Consider the following 15770-nt stretch of genomic DNA (forward strand, 5'->3'; position numbering starts at 1 on the left):
CGTAGAATACACCCAATCACAAGATCAAGCCTAATTAGAATGTTGATGAGAAAATTGTTTTAAAAAGTATGTGGAAAAAGGCCTAACCAAAAGATCAAGAAGTAAACATTTTAAAAGAATATAAAATGGCTTGATCAAAACATGGGGGGTGACTTGGGAATCAACAAGGAGAAAATTATGTGAGAGAACAAATAAAAAGAAAAGGGTCCAAATCACAAACTAGGCTCAATTCAAAAATCAAGAACAATAAAGAAATCCAAATGGCCAAAATGACCCAATCCAAAGATCAAACCCAGTCAAGGGCTAGGGTCGCAAATCTTTAAAGTGAAAAATCAAGAGGTAAAAGGGAGTCAAAAACTAGACCAATTCCAAGATTGAGACTCCTCATGGTATAAGAAAAAGATTTGAAAGATAAAAATATCTCGATTTAAAAATTATAAAGAAATAGGGTCAAAAGGGGGGGAAACCCTACAATTCAAAAAGGAAGTAAAAAGATACCCATTTTGAGAATTGAATTAATCAAATACAACTCACTTGTAAAGGAAAATGAAACAGCGTTATTTTGAAGAGATGGAAGTCAAAAGAGCTCAAAGCCTTGAATTAACATGAAAAAGGAAATACTTGATAACAAACATAAGGAACAAGACAATACGCAAATCAAGAGAGAATTTCATTCAAATCAAGAAAAAGAGGGAACCTAAGTTTGTTGAGAAAACATGGGTTTTGTTCAGACTTCATTATGATGCTCACCAATATTAGCATGATTCACAAGGATCTGAAACGGTTTAATCCAGGAAATTGTCTATTGGCCTTCAATGCACCTAGTAGCCTGCACTTAATAAAAATGTTAATTTCACCTCAAAATAAGTTTCATGTCAACAAATGATGTCTTTTTAAAAGAAGGAAGTCAAAAGAGCTCAAGGCCTTGAATTAATATATAAAAGGCATTCCCTAGCTAAGGACAAAAATAAGGAACAAGACAATATGCAATTAAAAATAAAAATTTATTCAAATCAAGAAAACAAGGACCCTTGAGTTTCTTCAGAAAGCTTGGGACTTGTTGAGACTTCATCAAGATGTTCACTGACTAGGGCATATTTCACAAGGATTTGAAAGAATTTAATCTAGGGAATGGTATGTTGGCCTCCAATGCACCTAGCAGCAAGCACTCAGTAAGAACGTTGATTTCACCTGAAAATAAGTTCCAATCCAATGAATGATGTAGAAGATATTGAATGCCCCAAGAAAAGTTGTGTAACACTTTTGATAGAGTCAAAAGTAGTAAAATCCATAGAATATAATAGCATTTTAACTAGCATGCAAGCAATGGATAAATGTTTGGAAAAGCAATTTTCCAACACACATTATTATAATTACACAACACAAAAGAAAAGGTCAAACAAATATGTAGTTAATGCAATTCCAATGAGCAACATAAATCACCAAGTTAACTTACAGAAAGAGGCTAACAAGGCTTGATTAAAATGTTAAAAGTGGGGACCCCAATTGGACAACTTGAGGCATTGCTTGGGCCTCAACACCAAGTTCCTTGGTCATATTGATTCTCATAATCAACCAATTTATTAAAGTGCTTTGTGAAAGGTTTCTAGACCTAATTTCCAACATTCTTCCCCAATTTTGGGAAATGTGACAACCTTCTCACCTTCATTGACATTTCAATCTTACATTCTATGCATGGCCACACCAATGAGTGCAGGGCTTAATTCACTTCTCCCAAGGTGTCATTTATCATGTACAAGGGCCCTCTTATTACATTAATTGTTGGTGTAGCGTTTTTTGATTTGCCATCATCATGAGAGACTAAATATGAAGCCATCATCGGTTGACCCACACGACCAAGAAAATCACTTTGATACCATTGTTATAGAATACAATATATTATTTTATGTTAAAACAACACTTCTTAAAGATGTTTAGAGATGTGTCTTTGCTTTATGTTATCCCTAGTTACTGAAATGAAATATGTCAATACAATATAAAAGCAACAACACAAACAATTTCTAGAGAGTTATGTTCCCTCTTTAGGAATTCCTACATATTGAAATGAGATATGCCTATATGATGATGAAACACTTCACTAATTAAGGACATTAAAACATTGTTATGAGTCTATTAAAAGGCTTCCCCTAAGGACTTTCTTTGGACAATTAAATGACCTTTTGAACTAGAGAGATCACTGCCACTATCATCGAATGAAAATCTCAACAATCTAGATCTATAAATAAACATGAAATCTAGGCTGCCATGTTATGTTCCATGGGGAAGTTCCTCAGTGATGTGGGACCATTAGAGCCTCTAAACCATCAGGCCTTTGGAGGAAAAAACTGCTCTTTGGAACTTTGTCCTTCAAAGGCTTAATGGTTTAGAAGCTCTAATACTTCTACATCACTTAAGATTGGAAACATGGTCTCTACACTCCCCTCACCTAGGAACACCCTTTGTACAACCAAGTACTTGGATACTTTGGGGGCATCCTCTACAAGACTATGAATGCTACGGTAGGACACCCCCTCATAAGTAAGTTACATAAAAACAAAATAAAAAGTAACAAACAAATAATTTTCTTTAAATGAAGATAAGGGACCCAACACTCTCATTTGCATGATTTTCTACGTACAACCTATTAACCTACACATTAAAGAGGTTGAAGCTGGATTTCCATAAACAGTTAGCTATCTAATGAATAGTAATGTAGACAGTGGGGATGTGCTACCATTTTTCAAAAACATTTTAGGCCCAACAAGTATTCTATTGGTGAAAAATTGGAGAGCTCTCAAGATTCACATTTCCTTGGCTGGAAAAAATAGAATAATAATACTTTTAGTTTTGTTCCAGTTCTCTTCAATATTATTTTTTGTTTGGACAAGCTCCAGCCATTTAAAGTTTAATAATGATGAATGTATAACCATATAATATATTGTACTTGGTTTTAATTTGGGCATTCACAAATTTATAATTAAAAATGCAATATCACTCCATATTAATATTGCCTTGATTGTATATTATTAATTATATATACACTGACGTCCACCATGTTTTTGATCTAGCATTTATTGTTCTTTTATATCTTTTCATCTATAATTTGCTACATTTTTATATTTAATATTTTGTGTACGATCATAATGGTGGGGCACCCAAACACCTGTGACATCACCAAACAACCTCTATGATGTTTCCTGACTCTAATGTCCCATAAAATTTGGCGATCTCTCCCCACATCCCTTTACATCCTGTATGACTTCACATGACTCTGATTCCACCTGAAATTTGGGTATCTCACCACACATCCCTAGAATGCATTCATTTGTCCTTGAAACTGGTGGAAATTGCAATTAGGAAACTAACTGTAAACTTAACAATGATAACCACTAATATAAATCACCATTTGCATCAAATTCATCACCAATGGTGATAAATCCAGTGATATCAAGTGTAATAACAGAATATTACATGACTGGTAGCAGGGAGCTCATCAATTATAAGAGCTTTCAGAACAGAGAACCCAGAAAATATTCTCAAGACAAACATTAATGACTTTTCTGAAAAAGTGTGAATGTCAACTCAAGATCGGAATATCCAAGGCAAACCAAGCATCTAGGCTTTTATCCACTCACTACAAGAGACCAAAACTCCACACATATCCCTACTTTGAAACTTTGAAGAGATTCCCCAATGAGAGACGTTTGGCCATTGTGATAAAGCTGTAATGGAGATGCCGCCAAATAGTGAGACCCCGGCCCCCCCTCCCCTGGTGGGTGTACCTCCAAACGTATTGACCCAAGCTTCCGACTAACTTGCAAGTTGTTGATTGCCTGAAAATAATAGACAACTGAGAGCATTTTAACCTGAACCTCACACCGGTAACCTCAACCAGCCACTGATTCCCCTAAATCTTAAAAAATAAAATTCTAAAAGTAATCTGAACAAATCACCAATGAAGGGTTCACCAATTCCCCTTCATGTTAGCGCCCCCCCCCCCCCCCAAAAAAAAAACCCTTCATGTTAGCGCCCCCCCCCCCCCAAAAAAAAAAAACCATCTCTTTCATGTAAGACAACAGTTTGAACCATCACTTTTTAAATTTGGGACAAACTATTACACTTTATTTCATAAACGTGATTAAATACCCTTATCCTTTCATGTATCTAAGGTTTCCACTAGGCCTCTAAAACACCCTTAATAAACGCCTCACACCAAATCTATCCTGAACAATAGTAACTTGTGTGGGCACTGCCCTACAATTTGAAAAATGTGATTTCAACTTGATTGACTAACCAAAATAACAAACTATTATGTAGAGAATATTTCTGAAGTTTGTTGATGGCAATTTCTCCATATGATAAATGGTCCCCATAAAACAGAATGGCTACCATATAGCTTTAGATCCACCCCAACACAATTATATGATACCGTACATCCACCTTTCGAATTAGTTGTCGTCTAAAAAGTCTATGATTTGTACCTATATACCATCAAAATTGATCACATCACAACCAGAAAAGGTGAATATACGACTAAAATCAATACATATCGTAGAACATTTAGATAACTCCAAATTAACCCTCCATTTTAGCCATGAGATAGATATTCTCATTTAATCATTTAGATCATGGTAAAAGTCTCTCCTCTTGCTTTACATAAAGCATATAACTATATCTGCTATATCCTTGGGAACTGAGAATAGAACTAAAAATTTGCCAGCTTATCCTCCGATGCCGCACGGAATACTCATCCACTTAAACAATCATTACAGATCAATAACCACTTAAAGAATCATTACAGATCCAAAACATGTGTGCTGTGATGATACTCCTGGTTAATACAGGAAAAATATAACACCCTGCAACCAAATATTCCCGGACCTTTCCCCATACTGATCAAAATCATCTCACTCTAGAATATCCAGGCAAATCTGTATGAAGTTAATGGGAGATGTCATATGCCATGCACTCATACATCTCAAATGATAATATCAGGTAAAGAATCAGTTAAAGATGTTTCATACCCAACCTCTAGAACTATTTGAATATATAATGCAAGATCAAACCATTTAATATTAGCACTCTTGGCAAGACTAGGCAGGCTCATCCCAACATAAACAAAACTCAGTGCTTTAGTCAAGCATCATTCATATCATAAAACCAGCTACGGCACCAAAGATCTCTTGAACATCCAGAACCTGACAGCAACATTAAACTTCCATTATTAAACATTAACATCCACTCCGGGTATTTTGGTACACAAACACAGCCACACAATACCAAATACTCGGTGTTCATTGGCTTGTAAAGGTGACAATATATTGGAATTAAAGATGAATATTTGACAATTACTTTGGCCCAGATGGTCAGCTAAAATAAAACCACACAAGGCACTCTCGAGTAAAGAATAGCCCATGATCTTTATTGGGCTTTTGAATAAAACTGGAATCTAGCATCTACAATTAATATAGGTGATTGCTCGACCACCTTATTCTACTTTGGAACTGTTATACAGCTATCTGCATCAAAATTCGTTTTGACAAAAGCATTTACATTTTACAATGCCTAGAAGAGAAGAGAACCAGATGTTGGTGGATGTATGCTCTCACAAGAAAGCAGTAAAGAGTATCTAGTATTTGCAGTGGGCAGCTGCATAAATAACACTCCTTGAAAGACAATAAAATTACACGTGCCTCAAAAGCTTGCCCCAGGAGTCGAATGATGCACACAAAAAATGGAGAAAGCTAGAATCTTAATTTAGCACTAAGATCGCCATGACGATCTTGAAGGTGGTCGACTTGAATCTGCTGCTGGCAGTGATGATCTTCGGGGTTCATCTGATCTTTGCGCCTCCTAAAACAGAAACAAAAAATGTTGGTGAAAACCCAAAACCAAAAACCAGAAAAGAACAAGTAATAAAAGCCAAGAATTGTAAAAGATCTAGAAATCACAGGATCACAAACCTGTGCAGTGCCTGATGAATTAGATCGTCGTGTCTGCCTGGTCATCTGTGATTGTGATTTGCAATGTAAGCGATGCTGGCGTTGCATGTGCTCAAACTGCTGCAACCTCATGGTAAAATTGATTCCATTAGTTCCATTGCTGATATCTGTGTTTCTGTCTCCATCTTCAACATTCTGTGAGCCACTTGGAAGGGAAGGAATATGAGACAAGATTTGTGAATAGGGATTTCCTGAAGCCGTTCTCCTAATTGCATTAGCACTAATGTTTGGAAGTTCACCACTGAAGGTGTATGCTGGAACTGTCTTCAATCGTGTCCTTAGAATCTTGAATGCAGCACTTTGCTAAGATTTAATAAAGAAAATTAGATTGGTATCAAATAATAAAGGTATGGCAGCCAACAGGATAGAACTAAAATAAAAAAGCTTTGAATCGTCCATTTTGCCACACAAGAAAAACAAAGTTGGAGAATAGTGACTACAAACGCCAGAGGAAAAGGGTATAAAAGGCAGGATAATGTTGCCATGACTCCAATATACATTTCAATAAAATCAAAAGAGCCTAGCAATGATTGTCTTCTAGACATCAACTTCAGCCAAAATATAACCCGCAACATGCCAAAAGCTTCTACAGAAATTACGGCAAGCAAATATTATTTAGCCAAAAAAACACACATTAACAAGTTACATACCAATCATCAGTCAGAATTCACACTGGTAATGTTGCTCTACTTTTCCAAAATGAAAAAAGATGTGTACATTATCGGTGCCAGTATACGAACACAGTTTCACTTGAATGTTTAACTGAAGGAAGCTACATATAGGAGCAATTACCTAGCCTGTCAGGCTATGTCCTAGTGGCAACTTGGACCAGTTGTTGTGACAACGACCCAGGTCCAAATCCCAGCATGCATGATCCTCCCTTGCATGGAGTTTTCCCAATGTGGCTATTGATCTCAGGCCTTGTGTTAATTAATGATTGTAACTTGCTGATGTAACCTTCAGGCAGAACAATGGCATGGCACTGGCAAGGTACTAGCAACCATGTGTTGGGTTGTGCTTATTTCCAGGTTTATCATCCAAAAAAAGACATTCCCTTTTTAAAAATATAGGAAAAACCACCTGCAGGATGTTTGCCTCTCGTGCTCTTACCACTATTGTCTATCCCAACAGTGGTGCAGTGTTTGTCATTAGCTTTCTTGGTTTTCCTCTATATATGACAAGGCAGAAACAAGGACTGCATTTATTAGCTTACAATTTTACAATTAAAGTTCCACAGAAGAAGATGGAAAGCAGGAGCAATTTTGAATTATGTACAATGGAGAGAAGATGTAATTCATTTGAATCTTTGAAATACTTGTGCAAAGTCCTGCCAAATCCTAGTAAGCATGATTTGAAATAGAATGTAAAATTCAGGTTCTGAATTATCCCAAGATCAGATGAAAAGTGGTTTATGGAAAGCTCTTAACAGAAATCATTTAAACAAAGGAGAATTTCTAAGAAACCCCAGCAAGTATGGTGGAAAATTCACAAAGGGATAATGATCATTCTTTAATTAATATAAAGCTTTCTGAGACATTGATGATATCCAGAAAGGTATTTCTTAAATCCTTCGTAAACTGAAAAGAACTACGGAATCTGGAATCAGAAAATTTGATTTTAAAAAGTACAGTAAGCCAAACTGGAATTAGAAAAAAAACCATATTTATATGGAGCTTAATTTTACATCTCATTCCCCCACCCAACAAGAAAAAAGTAAATAAAACAATCCTACCATAAAAAGGCTAACTATGTTTCATTAAGTAGATTAAATTGTGTACTTGTAAGTAACAAAAAATGCATGTTAACATCCTTTAAAACTTTACATGATCTATAGAACCTCTTATCTTAGAATCAAATCGATTGGCCCAGATCTGAGCACTGAAAGTGCTTTTCTTTAACAACTTGACAACTCATGAACATTCCATAGCAAATTTTTCCCATTTCGAGAAAGGTCGAGCCCGGTTTCGACAATTTGCTGAATAGTTTGACAGCAATAATAGTAAGAAATATAAATAATTCTCATGGCAAAAGTGGCGATGCACTCCGCAGGAAAAGAAAAATTAAAGCACTTACCAGTAAGTATGTAGTATAGTATCGAAAGACTTACTGACTGAGCAAGAGAATTGTTCCGTGGTGCTGTAAAATGATTCACTGTTTCAAGAAGACTTGGTATGACAGTTTCAGCAAAAAATATAAGCCACTAGGAATTTGAGTAAATAGACAACACCCTAGAAACCCTCTAGTCCAAGTCCTTCACAGAGATCCAATTAAGCTTCGGATCACCTAGTATCATTTCAGAAAACAGCGAAATATTTCTGGGAAGCACAAGTGAAATAAGACAAGACCAACCTCAGAATGAGCCCTCGCATATTGAGAACACTGTAACGTAGGTTTTGAGACTTCATTCCAGACATAGGAGACAGGCAGGGGCATAAGATGTCCCATAACACTAAAAGGAGCAGGTTAAACAAGCAATCATCTAGAAGTCAGCCATTCTGATCAAGCGACCCAAGCAAACATTTTTGCCAAAATTATAGTAGCAGCAGAAGAGTAGCCTCACCCAGTCGCCATAATGAGAAACTGTGTGAGAAAACTGTCATCAGGTGACAATTCTTTGCAGTTTATGCCAAAAAATGGTACTTAGCCAATGGAATAGAATTCTAATTCAAACCATACTGATGTTGAAGTATCGGCACTTTAATGTTTTAGGGGTTATGATAATGTTTAATAAGGTTTAATAAAGTTCAAATTAACAAAAAAATATTTTCTGAATCTCCCATATTCCATGTGCATCCTCAAATTTATACATGGTATCAGAGCTATCTCTGACATTGAGCCTCGGAGCTTGTGATCAAATATTTTGGAGGCTTGTCTAGAGACTCAAGTTCAAGTAGAAGAAAATCTATGAGAAGGAGAAGACATTTGATCACAAGAAGAGAGATTTTCAAGACATTAAGTTTTGAAGGAAAACACTAAGAGACTGCAGCATGATGTCTATGTCATGGACAAGTAGAGACGATCTGTTGCACACCTAAACAGAGCAAAACATTACTATAGGATAATCTGAAACACTCTTAACAGCGGATTTCATGAGGGCAATAGACAAAATTCTGAAGATAGAAAAGATGGAGTACAAAAAAAGTGTGACTAATGAACTGATAAAAACATCCAGATGTCACCAGCCCTAAAAAAATAGCAGCAAGGGTTCTAGACATCACTGAGAAGACCACATGATTATGTTTATAAACACCCTCATTAGTCCTCGTGATGCCCACAGAATGGTTAAAGACCCAGAACGATACCAGAACTATATGCCCAAAAAGGTTGGTCAATCGGGCTGACAAAAAAAATATACTCTTAGTGATTAGCACCTGCAGAAGTAAAGAAGGCTACACTAAAAATCATAAAGTTTAACTAACAGACACAAGAAATGCATTAAAGGACATGATCAAGTAAATTTTTTTCAAACCCAATACTAGCAGGAACTTGTGACTTGGCACGGGGCCATGGACCGTTACATCTGGAGACACTCCCTTTGGCGGTCCCATGCCAAGGGGATGCACACCCCTTAAGCCACATCACAACGTAATTACTCAACATGCCCAAACTTTACCCTGCTCTGATTTTGAACCTCTGATCAAGTAATGTTGGAATAAATAAAGAAGGCACAGGGGCTAGGTATAATAGTTAAGCCAATGTTGCACGAAGCGGGAGCAAAGCGGAAGCGTTTTTTGGAAGCGGGGACGCCGAAGCGTCATTTTCCAAAAATCTAGGAAGCAAAGCGTCCGCGGAAGCGTCTGCTATATATATATATATATATATATATATATATATATATATTTTTTTTTTGCATTTATACTCAAAACAAACATCCCAAATACCAAATTAATTGTAGAAGACATGAAAACATGCATATTTTTGCATAAATCAAGATAGATATAACATTCATTGTACATTAATGATCTAGAATCTAGATTCTTCTCCTCTTGTCTAGCCTTTGCCTCTACCTCGATTGTCTAGGGATATTAGTCAACATTGCCCAATTTTGATCAAACTACCTAATTCAAGACTTAAAATATGGTAGAAAAAGCTTAACATGTTTGATTAATGATTTTGACTTGATTGAAAGGTAATTTTTTGCTAAGGGCGTGCCGCGTGACAAAGGAGTTCAACAATTAACACCACCAACACCAGGGTACATATAGGGCTTGGTGCTCTTGATTAAATGCTAATCGCATACCTTCATACTTGATATAATCTAATGAAATGCCACAATCCCATTGATCTTGAATACCTGAAAACTGTTAAGTCTGCTGAATTTTGAATAGGATATGAAATTCTATTTTCTCCATATGAAGTCCAATGAGGCTGGAACCACTCTCAAACATTCTGAGTCATTTCATGGTAATGTTAAAAATTTAAGTAAAAGGATGAAAATGAAAAATAAAGGAGAATGTCACTTTTACTTTAAGAATTTAACATTACCATGAGGGAGCATCTGCTATATTTATATTTTTTTTTGCTTTCATTTGTCACCCTAACCCAAGGTGGACCCACTCCCAACAAGCAAACTCACCTAAAATTTAAAAAAAAATTGAAAAAAAAAAATGATTTTCTAAATGCTTTTCCGGAAGCTTTTCTGGAAGCGTACGGAAGCGTCTAGGAAGCGTCTGGGAAGCGTCTGGGAAGCGCCTGGGAAGCACCTGGGAAGCGTCGTACGAAGCGCGCTTCGACGCTTCGGAAGCGCCAGCGCTTCCAAATTTCCAGGAAGCGGCTAAAAAAGCCGAAGCGACGCTTCCGAATTTGGAAGCGCCGCTTCCGGCCAAGCTTCCTAGGCGCTTCCGTACGGGACGCGCTTCGGGGCTTGGAACCGGGGGGGGGGCGCTTCGTGCAACACTGAGTTAAGCCCTAGCTCAATATCAGCATCATAGATGGAGATACAAGACCAAATATTGAACAAATTTACCAAAACCCATATGCTTGTACAGTATTATTGAAGCCCACAAAAACACTCAGCAACCCCACAGTGAGAGACATCAAACAGCATCGTTCCCAGATACCTATATGGACACCACGAGGACAGACTATAAATGGAAGAAAGACGAATGTGCAGACAAAAATCATAAGGTATTTTTGCATAGCAGAAAACATTCACCCTGACAAAAACATCAAGTACAATATCTAGCAACCGGTGTCAGATGCAGAAATCTCCACGGGTGTTCCCACAAGGCTAGTTCTCAGAGTCTACGGAGGGTTTAGATGAGAATGTACCTTTTATATTTTACTTTCTTTCCGCAAAAATAGAAAAGGTTGTTGTCACCTAGGAAAAAAATTAATGGACAAAACTTCAACTCATGAAAAGTTAAATCGCAACTACATTTAATGTACTTGAATGTATGGGGTATAGTGACTGGAGTTGAAGGTAAACCCCCATTTTATGATGAATTGCTTGATTAGACTATAAGAGATCTTAAAGTTAATCTGTCATTGGCAGAATATCTGACCCACAATTACACTATCTTGAATTTTCTAAATAAGTTAAATACAGCTAGCATGGAGGTAATGTCTATGCATATAAAATAAACATGTTAAAAGCTTTAATGCAACAGCTAGCTAAAGTAGGCATCTAATATGCCAAAAGGGCCGCTACCTAACCCTCTATAAGAGCTTTCTTCACAGTCCTTGCAGACCGTAATTTCAGCCCTCACAGCACCCCAATGTCATCAGAACCAAACCGGTGATCGAACCAAAAAACCTTGTGTACCAGGAACCGGTAAAAACCCAGAAAAAAACGGTTTTACCAAAAACATATAAAATATTCATATTTTAAAGAAAAGCATATATATTCGTCTGCATCCATATGAATCCAAACCATTTATACACAAATATGCAAAAGTTCTCATTTACATAGCATGTAAGGATGCACATAACTAAAATAGCATCGAGTGCAATCCATCTCTGAATGAAAAATACATCAACAAATAGGCTCATGATGGCCTCTAGCATCTAAAAAAAATCCTGCTACAACAAATGCCTACACTTCATCAAAATCATTGCCTATATTGGGGTCTTCGCCTTCAATATCACCATTTAGGCATTAAAATATGATAGAAAAAACATAGCATGTCATGGCAAGATTTTGTTTGAGTAATGGGTACATTCTTAGTAGACTCCTGATATAGGAGTTTGACAACCAATGCCACTAACATCAAAGTACATAGAGGGTTTCGTGCTCTTTATTAAATACTATTTCCATACCCTTGTACATAACAAAATCCAATGGAAACATTGCAATCCACCGGATCCTGAAATCCTGAAAAAATGTTAGGTCTGCTGAATTTTGAGTGAAATCTAAAATTCTACTTTCTCCATATGAAATCCACGTAAAAGTGAAATCAATTTTACTTTAAGAATTTAACATTATCATGAATTGCATAGCAATACTAGGGCCATAGGCTTGACTATTAGGCTGAGGGCCATGGGCTTGAATATTAGGCTAGCCTAGGGGAGAGTAAGAAGTGGGCCAACCAACTAAAAAATCAAAAAAAATAAAAAACAAAAGGCAAAATTTTTCTGCATGGAACTGGTCCTGAACCGGCCGGTTTGGTGAAATATACCAGCCTATTCCAGTTCCGAGGCCCAGTTCAGACCAGTTTTTGCCCAAAAACAACGGGACCAGTACAGAGATAAATTTCAGCGTCCTATTTGCTCAAAGGCAAAGGCATTACAAAGAAGATGCAGATAATGACAATGAAAACAATGGATACAGATGGCAATGATGAAAAATAGACTATCTAGTATCCTCTTTTGATTGACTGCTCAGGCAGGTCTCCAAATAAAGGAACTCTAGAAGGGATGCTCGGTTAAGAAGCTTTGTCTAGAAGAATTCAGCATGAATCTCCCTTCCTAGAGAGGGTGATGTCAATCTGATAGAGCAGCAGTCATAAATTCCGGATTTAGAGAAATAAAGACATGTAATTAAGCTACCAGCCCATAGAAACAACAAGCATTATGGATGGTTACCCAACTGTCTCAGTGGATTGGTTTCAAATTATGAAATCATCTTTTAGTTGTCAAGCATTTTCTTTGTTAAAGTTAGAAGGACTTTAAAAGCTTTGTTATCAAAAATGTTTTCGTATTAAAGAGGAAGTAAACTGAAAAAAATATTATTTCCATATTAACGCAAGTGTTCAAACTTCAAATATCAGCACTCCAAAAATATTAGAAGTCAAATGTTAATGTTTAATAGGGCTTAATAACAGGCACATAGGTGTTAAGGAATGTTCCGCCAAATTCCTGAGATGGGGGGATGCAGGAATGGCAAAATGCATCCCAGGAATGTGTGGAGACACCCCCAAAAATTTTAGACCACATTCAAAATCCTCTTTCTGCTTTCTTCATTCACAGACTGGAGGAACAAGAAGGATTTTATGATGTTGAACTGATTAAGGTGAAACCCGCTTGGAGAATAAGAGGCTGGGGGAGGACAGAATTGCAAAACCCCTGGATAGATTTTTATTTTCTGAAGCTATGATACCTGGCCAGGTGAGGATCAGGCAGTGTGTAGGATCAGGGGGGGAATCAGACCACTTTCCTGTCTTCCTTGAGTTGTCATGTTTAGCGAGGAAACCTCCCAGCTTATTCTAGTTCAACCATAATTGGTTGGAAAATACAGATTTTCCAAAATCGTAGAAGGGTTCAGCTTGTGGAGCAGAGGAGGAAGATACTGGCTGAGAAGAGGTTGAATAGAAAAATAAAAGCAAAGTCCTTTCGTTGGAAAAAAGGGATCACAATACAAAATACTTTTCATCAGTTCGCTAGCCACAGGACAAATGTGACCGTTATATGGAAGGTGACTAGAAATGATGGCACAGGGGCTTCCACTTTTCAGGATCTGGTCAGTACAGGATCTGAGCACTTCAAAGAAATCTATGAGGACAATGACAGAGTCACAATTGCTGAGGTTTCCATAATGACATCATTTTCTCCCTAGATTTTTCAAAGAGGCCAATGCAAGATTACTTGGGGAAGTATCCGAGGAGTTATATTCTGTTTGTCACTCCTTCCAAAAAGACAACAGTACACAGTCCAATGGGTGGCCAAGTGTTTTTTCTGGGTTTTATTCAGACCATTGAAGGGATTTTATTGAGGGCCATTAAAAAGTCCGGAGTATCTGAGAAGATAAAATTGTGGCAAAGATCACAGCTATGAGAGTTAAAAAATTGCTATCAGCTTCTATTTCAAACTAACAGTTTGGATTTCTCCCCAGGTGACAGATTCATGAAGCTATTCAAGAAGGTATGCACTCAATAATAAGCAAAAAATTGTAGGCAATAGTGATTAAGCTGGATATCTCAAAGGCTTACAATATGACATGTTGACATAGCTGATTTGCGGGAATATTCTGTTCTGGATGGCCAATCGGGAGCTGACACGTGGCCTGCCTGGAAGCCGCCACGTGGCCCCTAAAACGCAAAGTTTGTTTTGGTAAAACTTTTATGGAGCTCGCGGGATTCGACCCCGGGTCGGGTGGCCACCAGCCCACAGGCCTGACCAGCCCGCCTACCGATGATTCTTAACAGTTAAAGGACTTAGTTTATATTTGAAGTTTGATGGAGTTAAGTTCGAGCAGAAAAGGGGCCAGCCCCTAGCCATACGACCAGAATGCGGTGACCTCACCCTAAACCCAGCGCGACAGTTATGGACACGGTTAAGCTTAGCTGGTCACATGCCCGTGGTTACCGCCGGTGGTTATGGCGCATTTGGCGGTCAGTTGGCAGAGCGCGCCAAATCTGGCGGATTTAGCCAAGTTTATCTGCAGTTAACTCCAGTCCTCCACATTTGGTGGAATTTTTTTCAGGCAAACTGGGAGAAAACTTCAGTTAGCCATAACTTTTGGCATGGGAAAACCTTTTTGGATGAAATTTTTTTTGATTTCGTATCTTCTCATCATTCTGGAGCCATTGGGACAGGTTCTAGAGGCAGTAGAGGTGTTCTACAGCCTGTTCAGCTTCAGGGAAGCTTGGAGAGCCATCAGGGCCATTGGCAAAATGGAGTTATCTAGAGTTGTACCTCACTGTTTGAGGTGAACCAAAAACCATTTTCTGCTATTTTCAACCTTCTGTACCTAATGGAAGAGGTTTCAGAACTGTTTGAGGACTTGTACAGCCCGAAAAGCTTCAGAGGAGTTCAAAGAGCCATCAAGGCCGAATGAAGAAGGCACTGTATTTGGTAATTTTTCACTGTTTAGTGAATATGGAAAGGCATTTTTAGCATTTTCATGTCTTCTGAATCTGTATTTGCATTCAGATTTGCCTATTGAGGCACTTTTAAACTTGTATTGCATTTGAGAGCATTATAATACAAGAGGACAAGCTCATTTTGGGAGGCTCGATCCAGCAGCAGACATAGCCCAGGAGGGGTGAACTGCTCACCAAACATTTGTGTCATGTTATGCTAAAGTTATCTTGCTGTGTATTTCTGATTTAATATGTTAAACAGCAAATTAAATTAACTTTCCTTCACACATAAACTCATAAATAGCTACCAAAAACACTTTGTTTAATCAGCAAGACATGGAAAACTTTGCACACATTTAATTTAATGGAGATGGATACCTTGCACACATTTTCAAGTACTTCCATTTTCAAATCAGATCAGCTATGTGTCTTCGGTCTCTTTTTCCATTCTGATTAATGCTTCAAAGTTTTTAGGCCCAGGAGTCTAAGGGGTGTCTATTGTCACCCTTGCTCTTTCATATTACGGTGC

At 37.6% G+C, this 15770-nt stretch overlaps 1 protein-coding gene across 5 annotated transcripts in view; it reads right to left on the minus strand.

Annotated features, from left to right (window-relative positions):
- Positions 1 to 1140: 1140 nt before the first annotated feature.
- Positions 1141 to 15770, minus strand: part of LOC149262963 (protein VAC14 homolog) — a 194730-nt gene continuing 180100 nt past the window's right edge. Inside the window, exons 19-20 of one of the 5 annotated variants that reach the window (XM_089425510.1) lie at positions 5964 to 6137; positions 5298 to 5853 (exon numbers count right to left, since the gene is read on the minus strand). In XM_089425510.1, the coding sequence (XP_089281636.1) occupies positions 5764 to 5853; positions 5964 to 6137 (264 nt within the window). In that variant the 3' untranslated portion in view covers positions 5298 to 5763. Of the gene's footprint in view, positions 1192 to 5132; positions 5199 to 5297; positions 5854 to 5963; positions 6306 to 12016; positions 12308 to 15770 lie in introns of those variants that run through there. The other 4 variants (XM_089425506.1, XM_089425520.1, XM_089425518.1 and 1 more) reach the window with 4 other exon arrangements.

This window comes from Pinus tabuliformis, chromosome 6, assembly GCF_031772625.1.
Source record: "Pinus tabuliformis cultivar Carrire ecotype Pingquan chromosome 6, CPIR1, whole genome shotgun sequence".
Lineage (NCBI taxonomy): Eukaryota > Viridiplantae > Streptophyta > Pinopsida > Pinales > Pinaceae > Pinus > Pinus tabuliformis.